Source organism: Arvicola amphibius, chromosome 5 (genome assembly GCF_903992535.2).
Source record: "Arvicola amphibius chromosome 5, mArvAmp1.2, whole genome shotgun sequence".
Classification (NCBI taxonomy): Eukaryota; Metazoa; Chordata; class Mammalia; order Rodentia; family Cricetidae; genus Arvicola; species Arvicola amphibius.
In genome coordinates this window covers 27,425,447-27,450,644 of record NC_052051.1, presented here as the reverse complement: position 1 = coordinate 27,450,644, position 25,198 = coordinate 27,425,447, and the positions used below count along the sequence as shown (strand labels likewise).

Here is a 25,198-nt window from a genome sequence, read left to right as displayed (position 1 = left end):
ACCCTTGCATATTCATTTATTCTTGTCTTACAGTCTAAAATTACGTTGTCTTGTTACTTTGACCATTGGGAGCACTTGACACCAGCCCCTGTGTCCAGCTGATAGCCTTTCATCTCAAGAGCTCACTTTTTTCACTACAAGATGCTCTTCCCACTCACCCAGTGTTAATGTGCAGTAATGTATAGCTTTAGAATTGCTCTCATGCATCTTCCCTGTTCTAGCTCTAGAACCAGCTGTTTCCTCGTAGATCCTGGCTTCTTTGATTGAATAACAGTGTAAGAATCTAAGATCTAGACAATAACTGTTGATTCTCAGCCGTCGCTGTGACAAAGTTAGGAAATAGATGTGCGTGCTTAGTCATTGGACTACTTCTAATAGAGAGTATTTGTACATTTAAATACGTAGTATTTCTACACTTACACTTATTTTGAATACATTTGCATATGCATTCCATCTGTGTCTATATTAATCTAACTTTGAGTCCATCCATGATGATGACTCCAGCTCTAACCCGTTATCACGTATCATTATAGCAGTCTGCTCTTGTGTTCCTGCAGATTGCTGATTCTGCAGTGAGAACCCCATCTCTGGATAGTCACTGTTTATTTACTCAGTTGTTCTGCTCCAATATTAACCTGGAGCTTCATAGTTTTTCGCTAATTGCTTCACAGGAAAGAACCTGAATGCAAAACACAGGTGCAGTTCCTTTTCCCTTAGTCCACAATCTCACTTCATGTTCAAAGTCACTTGGGTCAACATCTTCCCATCAAGCCCCTCAGTCGTGCTGCTCCATAAATCTCTAAGGCAATTAGACATTTTGTCATAATTTGCATTGCACCCTGGTGTCCCCTGCCCTCCTACTCATTTTATTTGTAAGCACTGAGACATACTCTGTGATTAAGTTCCCTGAGCTTTGACAGTTATGTTCAACACACATGCATCTCTACCATGACAGTATATATGAACGAGACAGTTTCTCAGATACCTCAGCTTCAAACAAGAAGCACTATAGCTTCAATGTAGAGTCTTTAAAATGTAGTCTTCAAAACAATGGTGTGCTACTGGCTTTTCCCGTTTGCTCTGTACCTCCTGTCTAGATTTCTCAACATAGAAGTGAACAAGTCATCAAAAACAAGGTTCTTGGTCTCATCCTGAGCACTGACCAAAACAAAAGAATATTGAGTGGTAATTAACTTGGGTTGCTTTATATATTTCAAAATGTAAAAGTTAGATTTTATACTCCAAAGAAGAATACAGAATCCTGAAGACTGACTACCTCTCATTACCCACAGGAATACAGGGGAATCTGTAGCTGATTCTGGATGCAGGACACTTCAGATTCTGAACACATTTTCATTTAAGTGTATGATTTTTAGCAAATTAATCTTCTTTACCAAACCTCCATGTGTTCATCCCTTAAGCGAGGCTATTATTCATCCCCGGCCCTCTGCAACTCATAGTGATTCTAAGACGGATGTAATTTAAAATGACTTTTAAAACGTTTCACTCACTGTGGCAATCTGTGTTTTCCAAACACGGCTAGAGTGACATTCCATTTCACCCACTCTTCTTCTGGGTAACCTTGCCCCTCCCTGCTCTGTCTCTGGAGGAGCCCAGTCATCTTCTTCACCCTGGGATTTGCTTAGCACCCAGTATGTCAGAGAGAGAATGCAGGAAGGGAGAAGTGTGTGAGTTCCGAGGCAGGGTCATACAGGCCTGGCCTCTTCCTCATCTGCAGAGATGCAAATATTACAGACCCAAGATGCTGTGCCAATAATTAGCCCCTGTAAGGCCACCGCTGAAAGCAAGCCTGGCTCCATGGAGAGGCCACGGGCACCAGGCCCTTGAGTCATCTCAGCCCAGGCTACAGACATCTAAAAAGAATTCCAAATTGGACCTCCAGTCTACTTTCCATGTGAACGTTCTTGAGAACCTTTTGCTGAGCCCTTCCTAGACTCTGGCCTACAGTATCCATGAACATATCCTGACTAAGCCCTTGGCATACTTAGCCACAGAGTGACTGATCGCCAGACCCCTCACACAACTATACCTTAGCTTCTCTTCAAAAATTGTTTATTCCCAGAGACCCCATGACATAGTGGCTCATTATCTTCAGCTGACAGAGGAGAAGACCAAAGCTCAGAGAAAGAAAAAATCTTGCCGAAAACCACTCTAGTGGTAAGCAGTGAACTTGAAATCCGGACAATTAGGGAGACAAGTTCTTGGGTTCCCAAAATGTTTGCAGACACTTGGGGAAGGAACTATTAGAAGATTAAACTGCCTGCTTTGTCTGCAGGATCAGACTGTGGCCACATGGAAGATGACCCTCATCACTGCCATCCTGGCTTGTGAACTGAGCCTCCTGTTAGGATGAGGACACCAAAGTGTCTTTAAGGACTTTTGCCTCATTTCCAGGAAAAAAAAAAAAAAAAAAAAAAGCCCTTGCTAATTACATTTATCACATGATTTTTCCATTGAAAGCATCGGGACCTCTTAAATATAGATCATCCGAATAGGAATGGCAGACCACTTAGGCAAAACACAAGATGAGCAGACCAAACTAACTGGCTTCCCAGCCATTTCTGAGGAGCCCATGGTTCCAGTTAGGGCACCCAGAGCTGATTCACCAGTGTCTGTTCCCATAGTTACAGCTCCCACTTAAGCAGCTTAGCAAGGATAACCAATCTGTGCTACAGATAAGGAGGACGGTAGATGGAACAAACATAGATGGAATTGATGGTATTCATGGTGAAGACAGCCTTCTTCCCTGTGAGACAGGATTGGAGACTCAGCTGTGAGTTCTCCAGGGGACTCGGCCCTCTGACTCTTCTATCCTTCTGGCCCACACGGAAGCACTGGTGTCACTGCCAAGTGGCAGAGGCTGGAGCAAGCAGAACCTCACACAACTACTCCGTATGACCACTGTTTCATCTGTCCAGTATTCACAAGGAGCAAAGTGCTCAGCAGATTCTCAGGGAATAGCCTCCCAACAGACCTCGAAAGCTAAACCTTCAGATGTGGGCTCTTCCCTTCCGCTTCAGAGGTCTGCAGTGAGAATTCCCCATGCTGCCTAGCTCCAGAAATTTCTAGAGAACAAGGCTAGAACGTACGCTCACACTTTACCTGGGATGCTAACACATAAGCTCATCCCCCAGGAGCTACTTCTCCTGGGGTAGAGAGGAGAGGACAGAGGCATGCCCTGCCTCAGGAGATTCTCATATCTACCTCGGAGCTACTCCTCTCCCAAAGGTGGTATCTGGAGAGAGGAGAGAGACCTTCCCTTTCCAATCCAGCATCTCACTTGGAAACCCCAAACAGTTCTGACAAGCTGTGCATGCCTATCTTACACCAACAGGTCTACAAGCAGAGGACAGTGTGTTCACACTGAGCCGTGTACAGCACCACCCAAAGGACAAGGGACCTTAGTGTCTTCATATCTCATTCTTTCGAGTCTGGTAAAAGCAAATGTCCTATCTTTGCCTTTGAATGTATTGCAAACAGGGAGCTTCTTGCTAGCTCATCTGACCACTGGCACTGCATTAGAAGTGCTAACAAAGAAGCCCATGGAGGCAGACTTGTAGTTTGGCATTCTGCTTCCAATCAGGGATCCCGGGGGACTGGCTGCGCAGGGGAGGAGTGCTCTGCACACGGGCAGAGCAAATGGCGGTCCTCTCTACAGGGCTCAGCATCCATTCACCTGAGCAGAGCCACAGAGCACACTGCAGACTCACATCTGTTTTCTGTACATGTCCCGTCAGCTCTTGCCTCAGGAGTAAGGTTCCTTTTGATTAGGATAGGCAAGGTGATGCCACGGGAACATTGTTTGTGAGCCAAACACTTTCTCTGGGAAGGATGATGGTAAATATTTCCAAACAGCCCAGGTTTCTCCAGATGCACCATCTTACTCGGTGTTTCTATCCCTGTGATAAAACACCATGACCAAAAGCAATCTGGGGAGGAAAGGATTTATTTCAGTTTACAGTTACACAGCACCAGTGAAGGAAGTCAGGGAAGGAACTCAAGAGGGGCAAGGACCTGGAGAGAGAAACTGATGCCGAATCCTTGGAAGGACTGCTGCCTGATGACTTGCTCGGCTTGCTAGCTTATAGTAAGTACCCAGGGCCACCAGCCCAGGAGTGGTACCACCCACAATGGGCTGGACCTTCTACACCAATGACCAATGAATAAAATACCCCATGGGCCAACATGGGTAGGGGGATTTTTGCATTGAGAGTCCTCTTCCCAAACGACCAGCTTGTTTCTAGTCGACGTAAAACAGTCAGAACCAGTGCCTTGCAGTGGTTTGGGTGTAAAATAGCTTTGACAGGCTCATGCGTCTTAGCACTCGATCCCTGGCTGGTGGTGCTGTTTTGGGAGGGTGTGGGACCTTTGGAGGAAGTGAGCTGAAGGAGGGAGGTCGTAGGGGTTACAGTGCACCCACACTTCTGCTCTACCCTCTTCGTTTCTTTGTCTTCCAAGATGTAAGTCCCACTGCTGTAAACACCACCAGGCTTTCACCACCGTGGTGAACTGTGTCCCCCTCAACTGTGAGCCAGAATACAGCCTTCCTCTCTCAGGCTGCTTCTTGTCTGGTATTTGGTCACAGCAATGAAAAGAGTAACAAGTGCCCATTGGTTAGGAAGATGAGGCGTTTTCCACAGGGTGGAAATCTCTCAAAGGAACTGGAAGGGGAAGAAAAGGCTCAAATGCATTTCTAAAATAATCCCAGTGGAGATAGACAATCAGGCTGGAATCTGGCTCAAATGAGGAAGTGACTTTTTCACTTGGAATAAAAATCCCAAGTCGTAAATTTTGTACTAGTAATTAGGTGCATGCAAGGAAGGTTTGTGGGAGGTGGAGGACAGAGTAAGCAGTTTGCACAGCCAGATGGAACAACTTCAGCAGCAGAATGTAAACTGTGTGCAGTAGGCAACAGACATCCTTCTATGGGGCCCTGAAGGGTGGGAATTTGAGGCCAAGTGTCAGCAGGTTCTGGTCAGGACTCTTTTCTAGGTTACAGGCAACCATCTTGGTCCCTGTGTCCTACATGGAAGACTTTGATGCTGCTGTTTTCTCATTTTCCTGCAAAAGAATTAATAGCAGCATAAGAGCTTCACCTTTTGACCCCAAAGGCCTCACCTCCCCTCCTCATTGGGAATTAGGCTTCAACATAAGGACCCAATAGGAACACAAACTTTCAATCTATAGCATTTTGCCTCACAGACACACCTCCATGGAATAAATAGGCAAAACCGACTTTTGAAATGAGTATTTTCTCCTCAGAGAGGACATTGATGTGGGTTTGCGATTTCCAGCCTTTCGGCTTGTGGATGTGTCCTGGATTCGCCCGAGATCTGAGGACACAAAGAACATTGTGCTCACCACAAGGTCTACTCAGTTTACTTCACCTGTCAAATAAAGTCTGACATCCGGCTCCCTGGCTCCCACTGTATCATTAAACATTTGGTGTTAGTTTGGGACAGGAACTGTTTCTTGTTGCGAGAAATAAAGTCAAACATGATGCCTCCCTCCGAAGAGTGGATTCAGAGGGGCACAGGCCTGGCTGGTAGACTCTGCCACCAGATAGAAAGCAATGAGATTCCAGGGAGACCAAAAGCCAGGTGTGAGCCCAGCACCAGCCCAGCATACTATATCCTGGCTGTGGGTACAAAGCAATGAAAGGAAGTTCGTATCTAACATTTTTGCTTAGCAAGCTGAAATTAGCATTGAAGTCGAGTGCAGCAAGGTAGAGAACAAGCCAGTGGTGCCAGATTCAATTTTCACAGTCAGGACTAGGATACTCCTGGCTGATGGGGTTCTGCACCTGCCAGATTTACATAGATATTATCACTGGACTGTTTTAATTCATGTTAGAAAAAGTGGTTCCCGGAAACAATTTCATCCAGCAAAATAAAAACTAGCAAAAACCATGCATTAGGGGAGAAAAGTTCAATGTCACCCATGAGCGAGGTGATGTGTTAACTACTGACAATTAAAACGCGAGCAAAGAAGCAGCCTCTACTCCTTGGGGCATTACGGTCCAGCGGAGACAGCTATTGCAGCAACTGGTGTGAACGCACGGGCGTCAGTTCTGTGGAAGCAGGATGTAGACAGGCATGACCAGAGAGAGTGGATGCAGACGACTTCTCGGAGTACTAGTGGCGAGACTGGGAGACATTCTCCTGAGATAAGCCAAAAGCCCTGAGGCTCAATGAAAAGCCCAGAAAATGGCCAGTAGGGACTAGAAGAAAAGGAACCAAGACAGGGACAGGTGAGCCAAGACTTGCAGGCCTTGAGGCCCTCTAAAACTGAAAGACTTTTGGGGGGATATTCTGAGAAGAGGCAAGAGAATGTGGACATGGAAATAGTTATAGGGTGTGTACATTTTTTTCCATGCCCTCCGATGCGGCCAGAATGAGAGCAGGACAGAGATTGGCCGAGATGGCGTCAGACAAAGGGGAGCCTGAACTTAAAGCTGTTGGGCCTAAGTTTCTGTTGTGACGGATCCTCAAGGAAAAGGGTGGCCAGCCCACTGGTTATACTGCCAGTGTCCAGCTAGGAAGATGGCAAGTTCAGCTGTGGTTTTGGTGAGGAAATCAAGTAGTAGGACTCTCCTGTGTATATGGATATGGGCTGGAGTTAGGAAGCCAAGGTTCCGTACATGGAGACGATGGTTGAACCTGTGCTTGGTGATGGGTGGTCAAGGGTAAAAGAACCACAGGAGGCCTTTAAAGTGAGCCTTTTGTGATTCTTCCAGCTTGCGCTCTGCAGGTCCACTGTCCTGTCTCCATCTTCACTCTCATTTATTCTGTTCAGGACTCGGTGAACCCCTTTATTCTGAAGACTCATCTCCCGATTGAGTTTGGACTGTCCCCAGCCATTGCTTTGAACACTCTCTCCACTCTACTCTCTCCAGTGTGCTTTATCTCCTTAGGGGTTTTCATCTCTCTCTTTCTAGGCCAGCCTTGTTGACATTTTTAAATCTCTCTTCCAGAACACAAATTCTTTCTTCAGCCGTGGGTAGTGAATCATCTGTTTTGCAACCATAACTCTTGCTGTTCTTTCACTTTCGATAATTCTTGCTGCTTCCAATTTTAGATTTGTTTCATGTTTTAATGTGACCTATTACCCACTCTAGATTAATTATAGCTTTCTGTCCCTCTTAATTACTGAAATCATTTCAATTATTTTGAACATTGGGATTGCAATAGACCATCTACTCCAGTTCCTGCACACTCTACAACTCTGGTCTCTTAGATCTCTACAACAACTACATTAAAATGGAGTTGCTCTGAAAAGACATGGTTGGGGAAGTAACGATCCTGTTTGAGATGGGATTCTCACCAACCTCTTGTGTCTCCTGCAGTTTATAATTTTCTATTGTGGGTCTAACTAAAACCAGGTTTATAGTTTTTTTTTTTCTCTGCCAGAAACTAACTCATAAGCTCTTGCTGTGAACTGTCTTTGTCCTTAGAGACTATCTTTGTAGTGGTTTGATTTCTTCCCCCCAGCTTGAGTGCTGAATCCATTTGTATTTTAATTTCTCAGCAGGGCACTTGTGCCTTGAATATAATAAGCCCAGAGCCCACACCTCTGATTAGCCTGAACTTGGTTTGATTGCTTACTCAAGGACCAGGTCAAAGGCAGAGATTGATGATGTCTCCAGCCTAAAGGAGGAGTCTCTGGGCCCCTGCAGGGAGAGGACACTCTCTTTGAATTTCTGGTTTTATGCAAGGGCTCTCTCCTTGCCAGATGCTTTCCCTTCTCTCCCTGTCAAGGCATTAGAAACTCAGCCCCAGCCTGCAGGCCTGTCTGCTAGATGCTCATCACCCACCAGCTATGTGATTTCTCTTGGAAGGATAGGCCAGGTTACCATCTTACTAGAATACGAACTGGGTTCTCTTAACAGGTGAGCACCAGCCTCAGTGACAAAGATTCTTGGAAACAAGAAAATGTTAGAAAGCAAAATTATAAACAGAAATGTCGTTCAAGTCATGGGAGGACTTGGGGGAGGGACGAATCTGATTGAAATACATTAAATTCTCAAATCATTATTGAAAACAGTTGTTGCTTTTTTAAGTAAGTAATCATTCCTCCCTGTGGCTCGCATTCATCTTTGGCATATTCTATGCAGCCTGCAGGATTGGGCTATCCTGGGCATGGAAGATCAAGCCAGGGCTCCCCACCAATCAGCTGGGCCACATAAAAAGTTTCTACTAAATTGGCATGGAGTCAGTGCGCACAGGAGTAAGGGCCGACTCTCAGAGTCACCAACACAAATCTCTCAGAAGTTCTTGGTTCTGCAATTCTGAGTATTTCTCAGCCTCTATTTGCTGTTTGGTAAAATCAGTTCCACAAAAGTGAGGCATCTCTATAACGTTTCTCCCTTCTAGAAGATACTACATTTAAAAATAGGAAGATGCAAGTTTGCCAACTGCACTACAAATAAATGTTTTTGCACAGTCAATGCTGAGTCTGCTGACCTTAACAGTCAAAGGCCCATAAAGCATTATTTCTAACTGGGGGGGGGGGGGTCTCCATTATGGCTCAGGAATTGGGACTCCTTCAGAGTTAGGTGGTATCAAGACTGGCTTTGATTACACACACACACACACACACACACACACACACACACACACACACACGCGGGGAGAAGGAGAGTGAGCCTGGCAGAGCAGGTGTTCTTACCATCTTTGTTTCACTTGAATTATAACAGATTCAGTCCTAAATGTTATATGAATTCTCCAAGTAAGAGAAAAGCTTGCTCTCTGTCATAAGCACTGAATCTTGGGACTGAACTCTGGCTTAGCTGCCCAGCTGGGAATCAGTGACAGCCATAGCATGCTGGTGTCAACCACAGTCAGAAGCCGGTTTGCAATTTATATTTAAAGTGGTTATTTCACAATATGAAAACAAACGCGATTTCCTTGAAACTGCAGTACACCTTGTGCCTCTTAGAGATCGCAGTGGCCCCAAGGCCAGTCAGCTGGGTGAGGCTGTCCATCTGCCACGGCCTGATTCTATTTCTTGTATTCTATTCACATTTGATTTTAATGTCTCTTCTCACCATCCTGAGTTCTTTGTATTTGGTCATGACCTTATTTAAAAATAAACACGTTAGAATTTGTCAATTTTGTTTCCCTACAGAGAAACTCTGCTGAAAGCTTCAGTGTCTCAAACACCATCTTGAGACCATGACCACAGCTACACTAAATGTCACAAATGCCTGCCTCATTTAAAAAAAAAAAAAAAAAACAAAACAAAAAAAAAACTATTTTAAGTGGCAATAAATTGTGGGTTGATTGATAGAATCTTGCTCCACCCAGAACATATTTAAATGCCTTATGTTTCTAGCAAGCTACACTGCTCTTGAGGGACAAAGAATAAAGAACCCAAGCCTTTATGAACCACAGTAATGATAGCATAAGGGAAAATATAATGTTTTTAAATAGTATTTACTAATGCACAGTTACTGGACATACTAAGGTGTTTTTTGGTGGCATACTTTTCTTTTTCTGTGCTTGGGGTGTTTTTGACATGTATTTAAAACAAGGGAAATTTACTTAGCTGCCCAAGTTAAAAGACCAGCAATGAGTTGGGGACTTCATAAATGAAGACTCCAGCGCATGGCTATGTATGCAGAAAAGAGATGTTGAGGAAGGAGGCCATTGCTGTGGATGATTCTTGGCAGCTGTGTCCTCTTCCCTAGAACCTGTACAAAAAGGACACAACATGGGGACTTCTCTGAGTGAAGTTTCCTCCTTCTTTTGTTCTTCTTTTTTTATTGCTTTTATTGAGTTATGCATTTTTTCCACTCCCCTCCATTCCTTTCCTCTCCCCTTCTACACTCTTCCGTGACACCCCCCCCCCACTCTCAACTTACTCACAAGATCCTGTCTTTTTCTCCTTCCCATGTAGATTAGATCCATGTATGTCTCTCTTAGTGTCCTCTTTGTTGTCTAGGTTCTCTGGGGTTATGGACTGTAGGTTGGTTTTTCTTTGTGTCTAAAAGCCGCTTAGCAATGAGTACATATTATATTTGTTTTTCTAAGTCTGGGTTACCTCACTCAATAAGATGTTTTCTCGATCCATCCATTTGCCTGCAAATTTCAAGATGTCATTAGTTTTTACCACTAAGTAGTGCTCTGTTGTGTAAATATACCACATTTTCTTCAGTTGAGGGGCATCTAGGTTGTTTCCAGGTTCTGACTATTATGAAACTACTTCTATGAACATAGTTGAGCACATGTCCTTGTGGTATGATTAAACATCCTTTGGGTATAAACCCAAAAGTGGTATTGCTGCATCTTGAGTAGATTATTTTTTAATTTTCTGAGAAATCGCCATACTGATCTCCAAAGTGGCTGTATGAGTTTGCACTCCCACCAGCAATGGAGGAGTGTTCCCCTCATCCCGCATCCTCTTGAGCATAAGCTGTCATCAGTGTTTTTGATCTTGGCTATTTTGACAGAACTGTTTTGATTTGCATTTCTCTGATGGCTAAGGATGTTGAGCATTTCCTTAAGTGTCTTTCAACCATTTTAGATTAATCTGTTGAAAGTTCTCTGTTTAAGTCTGTACCCCATTTTTATTGGATTATTTGTTCTATTGATGACCGATTTCTTGAATTCTTTGTATATTTTGAGAATCAGCCCTCTGTCCTATGTGGGGTTGATGAAGATCTTTTCCCATTCTGTAGGCTGTAATTTTGTCTTGTTGACCTTTGATTTACAGAAGCTTTTCAGTTTCAGAAGGTCCCATTTATTAATTGCTTCTCTCAGTGTCTGTGCTACTGGGGTTATATTTAGGAAGTGGTCTCCTGTGCCAATGCACTCAAGTGTGCTTCCCACTTTCTCTTCTATGAGGTTCGGTGTTGTTAGTTTTATGTTGAGGTCCTCGGTCCATTTGGACTTGAGTTTTATGCATGGCGATAGATATGGATACATTTGTATTTTTTTACATGTTGATATCCAGTTATGCCAGCACCATTTGTTTAATATGCTTTTTTCTCCCATTTTATATTTTAGTTACTTTGTCAAAAATCAGGCGTTCATAGGTTTGTGGATTGATATCCAGGTCTTTGATTTGATTCCATTGGTTGTACTGTCTGTTTTTATGCCAATACCAGGCTTTTTCTATTACTGTAGCTCTATAGTACAGTTTGAAGTCAGGGATTGTGATGTCTCCAGAAGTTCCTTTATTATACAGGAACTATCCTGGGTTTTTTGTTTTTCCATATGAAGTTGAGCATTGTTCTTTCAAGGTCTGTAAAAATTTTTGCTGGGATTTTAATGGGCATTGCCTTGAATCTGTAGATTGGTTTTGGTAAGATTGCCACTTTTACTATTTTATTCTACCCACCCAAGAGCTTGGGAGATCTTTCCATTTTCTGGTGTCTTTAATTTCTTTCTTCAAAGATTTAAAGTTCTTGTCACACAGGTCTTTCACTTGTTTAGTTAGAGTTACCCCCAAGATATTTTGTTATTTGTGACTATTGTGAAAGGTGATTTTTTTTTTCTGATTTATTTATCAGCCTGCTTCTTATCTGTATAAAGGAGGGCTACTGATTTGTTTTCTTCTTTTATTTTTTCTCTCTTTTTTGTTAATCTTGTATCCTATAAATTACTGGAGCTGTTTATGGGTTATAGGAGTTCCCCGATAAAACTTTGGGGTCACTAATACTATCATATCATCAGCAAATAGTAAGAGTTGGACTTCTTCTTTTCCGATTTGTATCCCCTTGATTTTTTGTTGTCTTATTGGTCTAGCTAGGATTTCAAGTACTATATTGAATAGATATTGAGAGAGTGGACAACCTCATCTTGTTCCTAATTTCAGTGGGATCACTTTGAGTTTTTCTCCATTTAGTCTGACATTGAGTTTCCTCTTTCTTGTCTCTCATTTGGAGTCCCGGGGAAAGACACTAGATATGAATGAAGCCATCTTGGGCCCTTCAGAGAAACACAACCACAAGCTAGAGAACAAGCAACCCCATTTAATGCCAATGGAATAGAAGTCAGATGGTCTGACATGAATTCCTGACCTAAAATAATAGTTTGTCTTCAAATGGTTGTGTTGCACACCACTAATTCTGGAGTCACTTGTTACCCAGCCACAGATAATTAGGACAGTCAGTCAGTCCCCTCTACCCACTGGGAAGTCAACAATGAGGAATGAAATGTGAGCAGATAACCCAGGCCTTGGGTTGCATTCCAGAAGCAGGTGATTGACTAGGAAACCAGGCAGGGTCCACGAACAAGGAGGATTAATGAGTGGAGACTTCTCCAAGTAAGATGAATGGTAAGATCAAAGTAACACCTATCGATTGGCTTCTTCCTTGAGCCTTCTTACATTTTCAGTCTTTGGTTCCGGGGTCACCCTTATCCTAGGCTGCCCTATTACACTTGGCACTGCTCTGTCTCCTAGCTCTGACCCTACCCATCACCAGAGATGTCTCCAAACCAAGGAACAGCAGAACTTCCTGACTGCATCATGCCCTTGGACCTGCCCAGTCCTCACCTAGATCATTGTTGGCTCTAACTACAGGAAGCTTAATCATTTTTGTTTTTTACATAGACTTATTATATCACCCTGGCTAGTGTCAAACTCCTGATCCGAATCCCTCTGCCCCAGTCTCATGTGCTGGAATTATAAGAATGTACCACCACATCAATCAAGAGGACTTTTGCAAGTCATATCAGGCCTGGCTGAAGCCAGCACTTTCATTAGAAATCCAAAGGGACCCAATAGAGTCCATCTGTCAGTAGATAGGGATATGGGAGATCATGGAAGCAACATGAAGCAAATTTTTTTTGGACACAGAAGATGGTGTCAGTGTGACCTTCACATACCTTGACACTCAAAAAGTTCTCATTGCCTAGGCCCTGAAACTACTTGAGAGCTCCTAGCAGAGTGATCAGTCATTGGGTGGGGAGGACAGAAGTCTGGGGGAGTCAGCTCAGGAAGAGGCGTGTCCTCAGCGCTGGTGGACGGTTTGCCTTCAGGAATACCTCAAAATATTTTCCAGATGTCTTTAGTAAGCCCTGCACAACCATCCCTGCTCACTACCTGTCACGCAGTGCCCTTCGCTTCCCTTTCCTGACTCCACATTCTCAGTAGCCTTCTCTGTGACCACCTTCACGCTGTCGCCTGCACTTAATCCTTGTCTCAGCACCAAGCACCCGGCCTGGCTGGAGTGACATTTAGTATAAAAGAATATATTTCCAGCGACATGTACAGTGTAGGCGGTGGAGTCTCAAAAGCTCCCATGACAATCCTATGAGCATCAGCCCCATATCCCAGTCAGCCTTGTGATGTTCTTAAACGTTAAATAACATCCAGCCTTTGACCGACATCTGAGATAGCCTTTCCCCACCACACCAAGCCCCAGATGGGACCTGGACTACAAGGGACTGGGCTACAAGCACATTCAGGAAAAAGGACTTTTTTTTTAAATTGTACAATCATTATTTTCAGAGAGCTAAAAAGCGAAATTATTTTTCTGAAGCAAAACAAGGAAGTAAAAATACAGCAGTGAAAGCGTAAGAAGAGTCCTTGGGAATATAGCCTGCGGCATTCAGGATGACATCACATAAAAGGCTTGGAGGACAGCTCTGGAAAATTCTCCTCAAATGTCCCCAAGGGCAAGCAGCCAGACAATAGTACACACACGCACACAGAAAGGACAGGTGGGAGACTAGCTCAGCAATCCAACAGGAAGAAAGGGCTTTCAAGGAAGCGTTTTAGAATACCAGGAAGAAGGGTGCCCTCAAACATTCCTAGAGAAGAGAAGGGTCACAGTACGCTGTGTGCTGCTGAGGCTGACCCGGTAAGTACTGGAAATGAGAAAAGGTTATAAAAAAAATTAAGGAAAAGGAAGTTCCCACATGGATTTATGTATCCATCCAAAATGTTAAATAATCAAATGGCTAGAATCTAGTGATTTACGGGTATGCACAGTCACAGCGTGGATTTTTAGGCGACTTCAGCAGCTCGTATTGTAAGGCTATGTATTCCTTATGTAAGGTATGTGGAGGCCGGAGGTCCAGAAAATCAGAACTGCAGCACTGAAGGGAACAGCGGGAAACCCAGGTGGAGTGGTACTCACCCTTAATCCCAGCACTCAGGAGTCAGAGGCAGGTGGATATCTCAGTTTTGAGGCTACCCTAATCTCCTTAGTGCTAAGGATACCTTGTTGAGGAGGTGGGGTGTGGGGTTTCTGTGACGTACAGGTCTGTGCCAAAGAACAAAAGAACAGGGGGAAAATACTGCAAATTTTGAATTCAGGTTTTTGCCCAGGCCAGTGGCCTGTGGTACAACTCTCACGAGTAGTGCTGGTCAAGCAGTCTTGACCACAGATCTGTCAGCACACATCACAAAGAGATACAACAGACACTCCACAGGATGCAGTCTGGGTACCATAGCCAGGGATGGAGATGCCCTAGGGAGATATCTACACATCTAGGTCAAACCTTCAGGATCTCAGTGTACACAGAACACTACTGTGAGCCCCTAATGGTGGTGGTTGCCATGGACTCATGGCCTGGCTATCACCAGGTAGATGAAATACAGAAACCACCAAATCCTGGGATGCACTCAACTAGACTTCCTTTTGGGGAAGACCTTCCTCCATATAACCCACATGGAGGTGGTTCTTAATAAATAAGAAGAATAAATGTTCTTTATGCTTCTGTATGCTGGCCTTGGATGTGTGCAGATGAGCCTACAAATCAGGGTCAGCTTGCCTGGTGGTGGTAGGGTGCTATGAGGCAAGCTGCCCTCAAGAGTCTGTTCGGGGAATGTGGGATCTGCTGTTCTGTATCCAAAGCATTGTCCTATCTCAGAAGGTGTCAAACAAGGCCCTACCCTTGCTCACTTTTCCCTCACTGTAGCCTCTGTCATCCAGGCAAGAGTCAGACTCCAAAGCCAGTTATACCCCCAAATGTCTCAGAGCCTGAGTGAGCCTGCTCTACTCAGGCCATACCAGGTGACCTTCATGTGGCCTGTTAAGGTGCAACAGTTCTCAAGAATGCAGGAAGTTTCACCATGAGACCAGAATTGGAGATCGCATGAGCATAGAAATAAGTACCTGATTTTCAGATCTAAGCGGCGGCAAGTAGCTAGACATGTGTATTCAGGCTTTCGATCTGTCCCTCGTTCTTCTCAAACATTGTGTATAGGGCAGCTAATATTGGAATGAAAGCTGTTTGCCTGTAAGGACCATTCTCTTCTGGGGGCTCATATTGGGGTCACTGCGCTGCTCTCACCGGCAGTACAGCCCTTGGGATCTTGTTCTGGCACAATGGATGTTAGATGGCACTGAATCATGGAAGCGACGCTGAGAATGCAAAGGCAGCCAGCCACTCATCCTAGAGGACGCGGGCAGTAAAGGGGCCCACGGTGCTAGTAATTCTCAGAGAAGTCATTCGAAGACTACAGGAGCCCGTCACGGTTCAAAGGGGGGGGCGGGGGAGGGAATCCAGCGTTTGCTGCCAGGGCCCTCATGCTGTGCGTGACCCAGCACTCCCCATGAACAGCCAGCAGGCTAGCGAGGTAGATGATGCAGAACGTGGAAGCATCCGGCCTGACTGCCTTCTTCCCTTTAGGATAGTAACTTTAAGAAAAGCAGAGCAACAGGGAAGTCTTTCAGAGAAAATTGCAATTTTTCCCAAAACCTCAAACTAAGTCATTTGAGGAAATGAACACTTTGAGAACTGCCTGTTGAGATTTCAGTCCAGAGCTTGAGAAACCTCAGCTCAGGGTCGGTCACTGGCCCATCGAAAGAGCTGAGTCCAGGAAGTGTGGAGAATATAGTCTCATCCCAGCAGAAGACAGGGTGTCCTCCAGGAGAGCTTGTCGTGGTGTTGCTGAGATCCAGGGTCTGAGACTTCAAGTTGAGCACAGGTCTGTGGACACTTGGGATGTGGAGATGCTGGGAACATGAGTTTCTGCAGATGTCATGATCCCTTCCCTGACTCCATAGAATTCCTCAATTTCCTTCATCCTAAAGCTGTTTCACTGTGTCCAAATATGGCGCCAACGCAAAGTCATGTGACCTGACCTTAAATCTCATATGAATCTTCCAGCTGAAGTGTCTGATAAAGAGCAAGCCGCCAAATGAACAGAGGAGGCAGAAGGAAAAGTGGAATATTCCAGCCTGTGAAGCTATGTTAAGATAAGTCAGTTGGGAGGTATGATGTCTCTCAGATGTCTCTTAAGAGTACCTTATAAGGGCTGGACAAGATAGTTCAGCAGTTAAGCACACTGGCTCCTGCTCTTGCAGAGGGCCCAACTTCAGTTCCTAACACCAACATCTGGCGGCTCATAGCCTCCAAGTAACTACAGCCCTAGGTGATCCCAACACCATGTTCTGGCCTTTGTAGGTGCATCCGCACACACACACACACACACACACACACACACACACACACTTTTTCTTAGAAAAGAAACTCTTGTTTCAAGAAAATAGCTGACACTGTACCATGATAAAATTGTACTCCTTGTATAATGACAGCTTCCCAGTATGGCTAGATGTGCAGATAAATGGTGATTTCAGATGCAATTTTTATTTATAATATGATTGCATTCATTAACACTTTTAAGCGGTGTAAAGTAGGCCAGTATTCTCAGCCTAACCAGGGCATGACTGTGGTAGCCAGTCTCTAAGATGGGCTTTAGGGTTTCCTAGCCCGGGTATTCGTGCCTCTGTGGCGCTCTTCCCACCGTGTGTCAAAACTGGTCTGTGTCCTCACTCTCACCAATCATAATAGGCACAGCGGTGGGGACAGTGTTCCTTCTGGATGGAGGTCACATGGTCACATTCCCTGAAACACTGAATAGCCACTGAGTTCATATGCACACTTTGTATACTTTAGTGCGTATGTGTATGTCTCCATCTGTCCCCAACAACATGGATGGAGCCGGATTTGTATATGAGTGATTAAATAGTACTTGAGGCTCTCTTCTTTTTATTAAAAAAAAGCCAGTTGGGTGACCTGGGTCTTCAGCAAAAGGGGAGACTTTCAGAAAGCTAGGTGAGGCCAGCCTTATAGATCTCTAGTTCTAGAAATGTGTGGCCCCCACCAACAGACTCTATAGGAATCCTGGCAGAGCCACTCTGCTTCCCCACAGAAAGCAGTGCTCATTTGAGACTGAACCATCATCTAGCCCTTGTCCACGGATAAGCTCTCCCATCAGTCAGACAGAGCCATTAAAACGACCACCCAAGAAGAAGAAACAACCACTTCCGTGCAAACTTGGCGTGTCTTACCTCGAAAGTCAGAGCACAATGGCCATCACACGTCAGAAAGCCTTGCGTTCTTTCACACTGTGTTCCTTTGACCCAGTTGTGGGACGGCTGCAACTCTAGCCTAAGGAGATATGAACAAGGTGTGGCAATGCTAGCCAGTACACAGTTATTTTAACCAAGGGGTCTCTGTTTTTCAGAGGCTTTATATTCTCAGCTTTGGGTTTTATTTATTCGTTCCTTTCTTTATTTACTTCTTGGTCTCATCTGTTGGTTGTGGTGTGGGGGATGGGCTCCAGGGAGCCAAGCAAGCACACTGCACTGAGCTCAGTCTCAGCTGGAACTGCTCTTCATTCAGGAAGGTGAACCTGCTGTCTTGAGTTTTAATGGCTACTTTTGCTCTCGGAATTTAAGATCAGATTTTCCTTTGATCTTTACAGCCAGGCAAAAGAAGAGCGCTCTTTTGCTCGGGAACCAGAGTGTGTACAGTGGCCTCTGCATGCCCAGCTCCTCGTGGTTTAGGTGGTTTCTCCCTTTCCAGCTATGTCTAAAACCAAAACCCTGTACTTACATATGTGCCTGCATTGTACTTGCCTCTCTCTCGCTCTCTCTCTCTCTCTCTCTCTCTCTCTCTCTCTCTCTCTCTCTCTTTCTCTCTGTGTGTGTGTGTGCATGTGTGTGTGTTTGTGTGTACATATGTTGATGTGTATGCGGGCACATGTGTATAGACACTTGTAGTAGCAGAGATTAGCATCAGAAGTCTTCAACAGCCACTTTGATTTAGTTTTTGAGACAGTCTCTCACTGTAACTAGAGCTTGCCAATTTGGCTGGGCGGGCTAGCCAACAATCCCCAGGGTTCCTCTTGTCTCTTTCTTCCCAGCACTAAGTTTCCAGGCACAGCCAGCTAGGGGTTGAGCTCAGATTCTCACTCTGACTCCTTTATAAACTAAGCCATCTTCCCAGACCAGTTTCTAAGGTTCTCTTTCCCCCTCCTGGGACTTTATCCTTAGGCTGAAAACCACCTGTGCAGCGCTCAAGAGTACAAAAGCCATGGCTGCCGGCCACACTAAGGTCCCTCCCTGTGCCCTACTCCTCTGGCAGGCAAAGGTACACACAAGCCATTGCTACTCCCAGCTTGTGAACCTCCTGCACTTTCTGTTTTATGAGAAACATTACTCACAGCATGTTGGCTAAAGGGCAGGGAAAGAAATACCCAGGAACAAGGGAGCTTGTTCTCAATGCACCCACGGAAGAAGATGGCAGCTTTGCCGCTATGCTAAGGCGTAGGCTAATGGGGATTAGCGTGACTTTGTGAAGCATAACATCTTTGTGGCTAAGAAGGTGTATTCAGATGGGCGGAGGATATTTATGTAGTGCTTGCTACACACTGTGACCTTCCTCTTGTTCAGTCTGGTGGCTTTCAAAGTTCTGGGCTCTAAAGTGGCAGAGGAAGAACTGAAAAAAAGGCCCCTGTGGTGACCCTCCAGAGGTACAGCCTCTTATGCCCAGGAGCCTGAATTTGGTGACACTCCAAAGGCTGGTTGAGATTAGATTCAATTCTGGCTAGAGGAACCCCCAGGTAAACATTCTGTAGGGACCTCATGGTGGTTTCCCAGTGGCTTTAAGGGTAGGGATAACCTTATGGTCTGAACCTCCTAGAGGCAAAGATCCTGAGCCACAGTGAGGATGAGCAAGTTGTTTATCTGAAGGATGATGGGACATCCCTGGTGGTGATATGAACCCTAAGAAAGAATTGGGAGGAGGCTGCCAAGAGTCACTGAGGGCAGGTGGGATCTGAGTAAGATTGAGGAATCAGCACAAGGAGGGACCCACAGGAGTGGGAACAGATTCTGAATCTTTTCAGCTCAAGGAACAGCCATCTTCCATAGCACAGGGAGATGGCCACAGCCAAATCCAAGTCAGACTCGCAAGCCAATTCTTTTAGACCTCTGACCACAAGGACTGTAGGGCATAAGTGAGTAGCCTTGCCTATGGCCACAGAGGTTGGAGATGCCATGTTTCTTAGCAACAGATGATGGACACAGCACAAACTTCTAGACTGGGAGGAGTGAGGCCTATTCTGGGATAGAGCATTAACAGGTCAGGCTGGGTCTCACGGAAGCTGCAACAGGTAGGTGGCTCACATACAAGCAAGAAATATTTTCACACCCACAGAATACCCTGAGACCAACTTCTTGGGGTGCTTTCTAAATACTCACTTTGGTCATTGGAGTTTCCTATGTAGATCTGAGTGTAGACAGATCTAGTTATTCCAGGCACTGTTCCTTCCAGCCAATCTCTTCAACCTCCCAGTTGCCTTGAGGCACTGGTTACATCTGTCCTTTGTCCCTCCTCTCCTTCCCCTTCCCCAACAGAGTGGTCAGGAGCAGCTGGGCTGCTTGAAGAATTCGCTGAGCTGAGCCAACCTGTTTTAGGAAGAAAACTCTTGTACACAGTCTTGCTGCCATCATCGGCAGACAGGCTGAGTACTCCTAACCTTCATACGTAGCAATTAACCTGTCTGTCATTGACCTTATGCTGTGAGCCAGGAGGTAGACATTTCTTCTGGTTTGCCCCCTCACAAAGGGTCAAGAAGAAGGCTGGTAGTCACAGTCATTCACTCTCTGAGATGAAGGGTTGGTGTCGAATCCCCTTCCTAGAGTCACAGGGTAGGTAAATGACAACTGTTTTCAAGGTTTTAGACCCAGGAACTCTCTGATCCCGGGAAAAGCAAATGTGAGTGCCTTGTTGAAGCACAGCCTGACCTTACCTACGTGATTCTTTGACCAACTCTTCCCACTGTCCTCAAGTCACACTCCCTGGTATTTGAAGAAATATTCAATAACTCAACAACAACAACAAAGAGAAAGCAAGTTCTTCTTGGGCAGACCAGGAGAAGGAGGAGTAAGCTTGGTGCTCAGACATGAAGACTTTAGGTATGAGTGCTTTGGCTCCCTATGCTCAGAACCTTCAGTGTGGGGCCAGAGATCACCTGTAGGGATGGGCAGGGCTGCTACTCCCTGCTTTCACTCCTGGAAGAACAAAGATCAGTTACTAAAGGGCAAACCCTGCGTGGCTTTTGAAGGCAATGTTTCAGCACTTCCACATTTAGTCATCCATTAATAGCTGTTGACTGCCCACCAGCATACCACCATCACCTATGTGCATACTCTTGGCTCCCAGGTGACCAGAGAGGACAAGGAAAGTGCAGGCTCTGGTCCACAGTGAGTATCTACAGGTTCAACTCTGATGAGACAGGGAAGTGGAACTCAGGGGATCTTCTAGAAGGTTCTTGATCAGTTAAAGTGGGCTCTATTCTGCCCACAGGCTTCCTTTGCCTCCCCTCCTCCATCCTAGCCCAGGCACACCATGTGAAGACTAAAGTAACGACAGCCGGTGACAAGCCATGCTGCTTGCTGATGTCCCAGGGCTGTTTGGGGTTAATGCCAAGAAGGGCAGTTACACTGAACTATGTTATAGGACATTGGAGTGTTTGGAAGCATTGATATATAAAATGAAACCCAGCTAATTATATCTTAATTAATTAATTACTGCTGTCCTTTGAGGCTTCTCATTTTAAATTGCCTCAATTCCACTTCATCAGAACCTTGTCCACTGTTAGCTTTCAAGTTCAATGCCAAGGCAAGAAATGAGGGAGGAAAAAAAAATAAAACCTTAAATTCAAGATTCATAAGTTAGTGTCCAGAGAAGGGGTCCAGTGGCAGAAGTGAGCCCTTATCACAGATGTCCAGTCTCCCTAAATCAGAGTCAGGAGATTGGGAAAATGAAAATACACTCAACAGTTATCTGCAAGTCTGACCTTCTGTGACTCACAGCATATGTTATTGCTTTTAGGTTAAATGAACGATATGTCCTCCTGTACCCACATATAATGCAGAAATATCACAAATGCACCATGGAAATTGGAGCCAGTTAGGGGATGCCATGGAAGAGTGGGCTAAACCTTTCTACTGACCAGAGAGCCCCTTATCTCTCAGGATTAGCCTTCCTCAGCATCACTACAGGACATCACGTGTCTTCACAGCATCCACTCCACTAGCCCATGAGCCATGTGACTCAGGAAGTCCCTCCACAGCACTCCGCTTCCTGAATCAAGGAGCGTGTGTGATACGGCAGAGTCCCAGCCAACCTATAGAATCTGAACACAGGGACTCACGCTCCTCAGCCAGCAGATGTGGAACAGGAGGCTTCTGGTACGGGTTCAGAGGTCTCTCAGTGTTGACATGGGCTTCTGTAATCACCTCTGGGACTTCCCCCAGTCTCAAGACACCCATTATATATATGGCTCCATAGCCATGTCCCCAGGCAGGCAGGAAGACTGTGTCTTTCACATCTTATGTGGTTTGGTGTCTTATCAGAGAACAAAATACTTTCCAGAGTTCTTCTACAGATGAATGAGACCTTCCTACAACACCCAACTCCCCTCCCTGGTTTTAACCTCAACTGTGCAAAGAGGCAAGGAAGGGAAGAATTAGAGAAGGGTTTGCAGGTTCTGCCCCCAAACGCTGATTCTGGGCCAATACCTAATCTCAGAATCACTGTTTATCTCATGGCTCCAAGAGGTTTATGTCTAAACCAGCATCCCGTTCTATAACCAAGTGCTCAAGCACAGAGATGATGGCCGTAAACAGAACACTTTTACCAATACGCGAATGTTGCGGGAGCTCCTTCTGCTCCTTCAGCCAATAGCTGCTGAGATAACAGCCCATTGGGGCGTGGTCTCTCTCTTTAAAAAAACGTGGCCACTTCCCTCCACTCAAGCTCTGGCTTCGGCTCTGCTTCTGGCGACTAGGCTCCCTTTCTGATTGCGCAGAGGGCTGTTGGCTGGGACGGTGATCTGTAAGTTTTTCCCTTTTAAATAAATAACTATTCTATTAATCATAATTCCAAACTGGTGTGGGATTGTTTGTGACATACGCCTTCACACGAATGGTGCCAACCCCAGCTATTGCAGGGGTGGGAAGCAGTCAGGAATCAAGGGTGTCATAGAACATGTGGCTAACTTCTGAAGAGTGGAACTGCAGGATTTCTAGGATGCTTTAATAACATTATGCCCTTCTTTTCTCTCTGGGAAATGAGAAATACAATTTCCTTCACCATACTTCTTCTGGGCTATAGGGGTTGAAAAGTTTTGTTGTTTTTTTTTTTTGTTTTTTTTTTTTTAGAAATTGTTATCCTAGGGAAAACTATAACATTGTTGAGCAGGAAGGGTGGCAGTAGAGATAAGAGCCTTGCCCATCCCTGGTGTATCCTTTCTGAGACCCTGCCTTCACTTTTGTGGTCTCACTGGGATACTTCAAGATGTCACTTCCTTGAGACTAGACAGAATGGGAGCTTTGACTCCCTTGACATGTGGGGAACGGTGACAAACACCAACCATCCATTTCTTTGACAGTAAGAGACTTAACTAGTGCCCAGTCATTATGGGAATACATGTTGTTCCCGTGTCCCTGCCTGTACTGGTATACCCTTTCTGTAATCCGGAGAAGTTGAATGTCGGAAAGAAGCCAAGCAGAATGCTCTCCTCCCCGTTATTTCCAACTCGTTCACTCTCCCTTTTGTTTTTCTCTGCCACCTCTGCAGACGAACAAAGCTGTGGCCAAAGGAGACTTCCATCAGGCGAGCACCAGCTCCCGGAGGGCCCTGTTCCTGGCCGTGCTGTCCATCACCATCGGAACTGGCATCTACGTGGGTGTGGCCGTCGCCCTCATCGCCTACCTCTCCAAGAACAACCACCTGTAAGCTTCCCAAAGGCTGGCGGAAGGAGGGGGAGCCGGGCCACCCGTGTGAGGGCAGAGAAGAGACACCTGTGTGATGCTGTATAGTACAATGACTGTCAACCGACTCCATGATGCCCTGGAATCTTCTACTCCCAGACTTCTTCCTCTTTTTTGTTCTTATCCTTCCACTTCACCTTCAGCACTGTGCAGAGCCCCAGGCAGCGAGCAATGCTGATTCTTCCACTTGGAAGCTCCAAAGATTCCAGCCCAGCGGCTGCCCCTCGATGGATTCTAATGGATCAATGACAACCCAGCTCTGCAGCCTGCCAGTGCCTGGACCGCCACCCCATTAGCAATATACAAACAGTTAAAAAAAATATGTTTATTTTTTATGGAATATGGTGCAATAGGCAGAATGCAGGAGACATGTCACCACAGCTGTGGCCCGCTTAACTCCTCTGTGTCCTCCCCCCATCTTTGTGGCTTCCTTGTCAGAAACAAGTGGGGCTCAGAAGGAGCAGAAAGCACATGATGGGAGATCGGCTATCTCTGTCCACAGAGGGGTCCTGCCTGAGAATGCAAACCTAGAGGAGCAGAGCGCCTACGCTGGCTCTGCTCCATCCCAGCACGCTGTCCCAGCTTGGAGCATCAGGCTTCCTGCAGGCTTCCTGCAGATACCCAGCAATACACAGTTCTGGGGCCTCATCAGTCTTAAAGCAGAGGCAGCCATAACCCCACTTCTCTCGAGAACAAGCCCAGTCTGAGGGAAAGGAACTGTGAAGACACACAGGATGTTTAACTCTTGGACGTTCATCCTGGTCGTGAGCAGCAATACTGGGATCCCGGAAATGAAATGGGCCTTACTCTGTCGACTAAATGAATGGCTATTTTCTTGTCATTTTTTAAGTGCAACTCTTGCTTCATGCTGCTTCAGTTGCCAGATGAATGCTGAGAAATAAGTAATCACAGATGTTTTAATACCATGTCATTGCTGTTTTACGAGTGTTCATTATTTAACAAAAATTATCTTTTAGCTTGTTTGCCTATGAGTGTTTCCTTTCTGATGAATGGTGATGGCTGGGCTCTGTTTTGATGATTTACTTCATGTTTTACTAGTGAAAGAGCTAGCCAGCGCTCAGCAACTATGGTTGGGCGGCCTTGCGGGGAAAGAATCATGAATCACACAGCCCTGGCTGCTTACAAGTCCATCTTGAGCACCGTCAAATGATGCAGAGGCGCTCTGTCTGGGTTCTCTCTGCAGTTTTACAAGATTCCCAGTCTCTGGAATCCTGGCATCAAAGCCCTAGGAATACTGACTTAGCTCGTCAGAAATTCAGCCTGGTGATTTCAGGGTATAGTACAGGTGAGAACCCCTGCCTGGGAATAATGATAACAAGTTCAGGCTCTCCCACTTGACACTGCCCCCCCCCCCTTGACCTTGAACTCTTAATGTTTCCAAAATTACTAGCATTGTTTTCCTCAGTTAAATGAGGGCCGTAGAGAAGATGAACCAATGAGAGCTGAGCGAGCTGGCCATGTAGAAAGTATGAGATATTGGGGGGGGGAGGGTCAATCTAACCTGCATTCAAATTCAGTCATGCTATTTTATCATTGTTTTCTGGGACAGATGTCTGCAACTCTTTGAACTGTGTCCCTGGGACAGGATAATTGAAAGGTTTGCTTCATAGGATTGCTGGAGACTTCCTGGGGCCAAGAGACAGTGACGGGTGTAAGATGGTCCAGTAGATGGCACGGTTCTGGTTACTGTCAGAATTATTCATAGGCCATTTCACAGCTTGCTTTTCACGTTTTTTCTTTTAGCCCAACCTCTCAGGATTTCAGCTTCATGGAGCGATGTATAAAATAGAGAGGGTATTGGCCCTAAAGTGATGCGTTTTAAACTCAAGGGATGCCAAAACTGCCATCTCTTAAGGTTTGGTGAAGACAGAGTTTCAGTCCTAACTAACTAGGCAAGTTAGTCCTCTCGAGCCAGCTCAGCTACCCACCACATCCCAGTCTTGTCTTTCCAGAGGGAAGAGGCTTCATTTACAATGCTGCTGCCCTTGCTATAGATTCTCAAGAATCGCTACTCGTTTCTCCAGGGCCTGGAGACCAAGGACATTTCAAGCATCGTACTGGTCATGATCACAAGTGATTGTATGCAGAGTTGGAACTAATGGATTGGGGCTGTGTGGCTCATCAGCATGTTGA

The 25,198-nt window shown here is 45.4% G+C and overlaps 1 protein-coding gene across 1 annotated transcript in view; it reads left to right on the top strand.

Annotated features, from left to right (window-relative positions):
* Positions 1-23,009, top strand: part of Syndig1 (synapse differentiation inducing 1) — a 91,712-nt gene extending 68,703 nt beyond the window's left edge. The window contains exon 3 of the mRNA XM_038329216.1: positions 22,851-23,009. Coding sequence (XP_038185144.1) covers positions 22,851-23,009 — 159 coding nt within the window. The remainder of the gene's footprint in view (positions 1-22,850) is intronic.
* Positions 23,010-25,198: the final 2,189 nt, after the last annotated feature.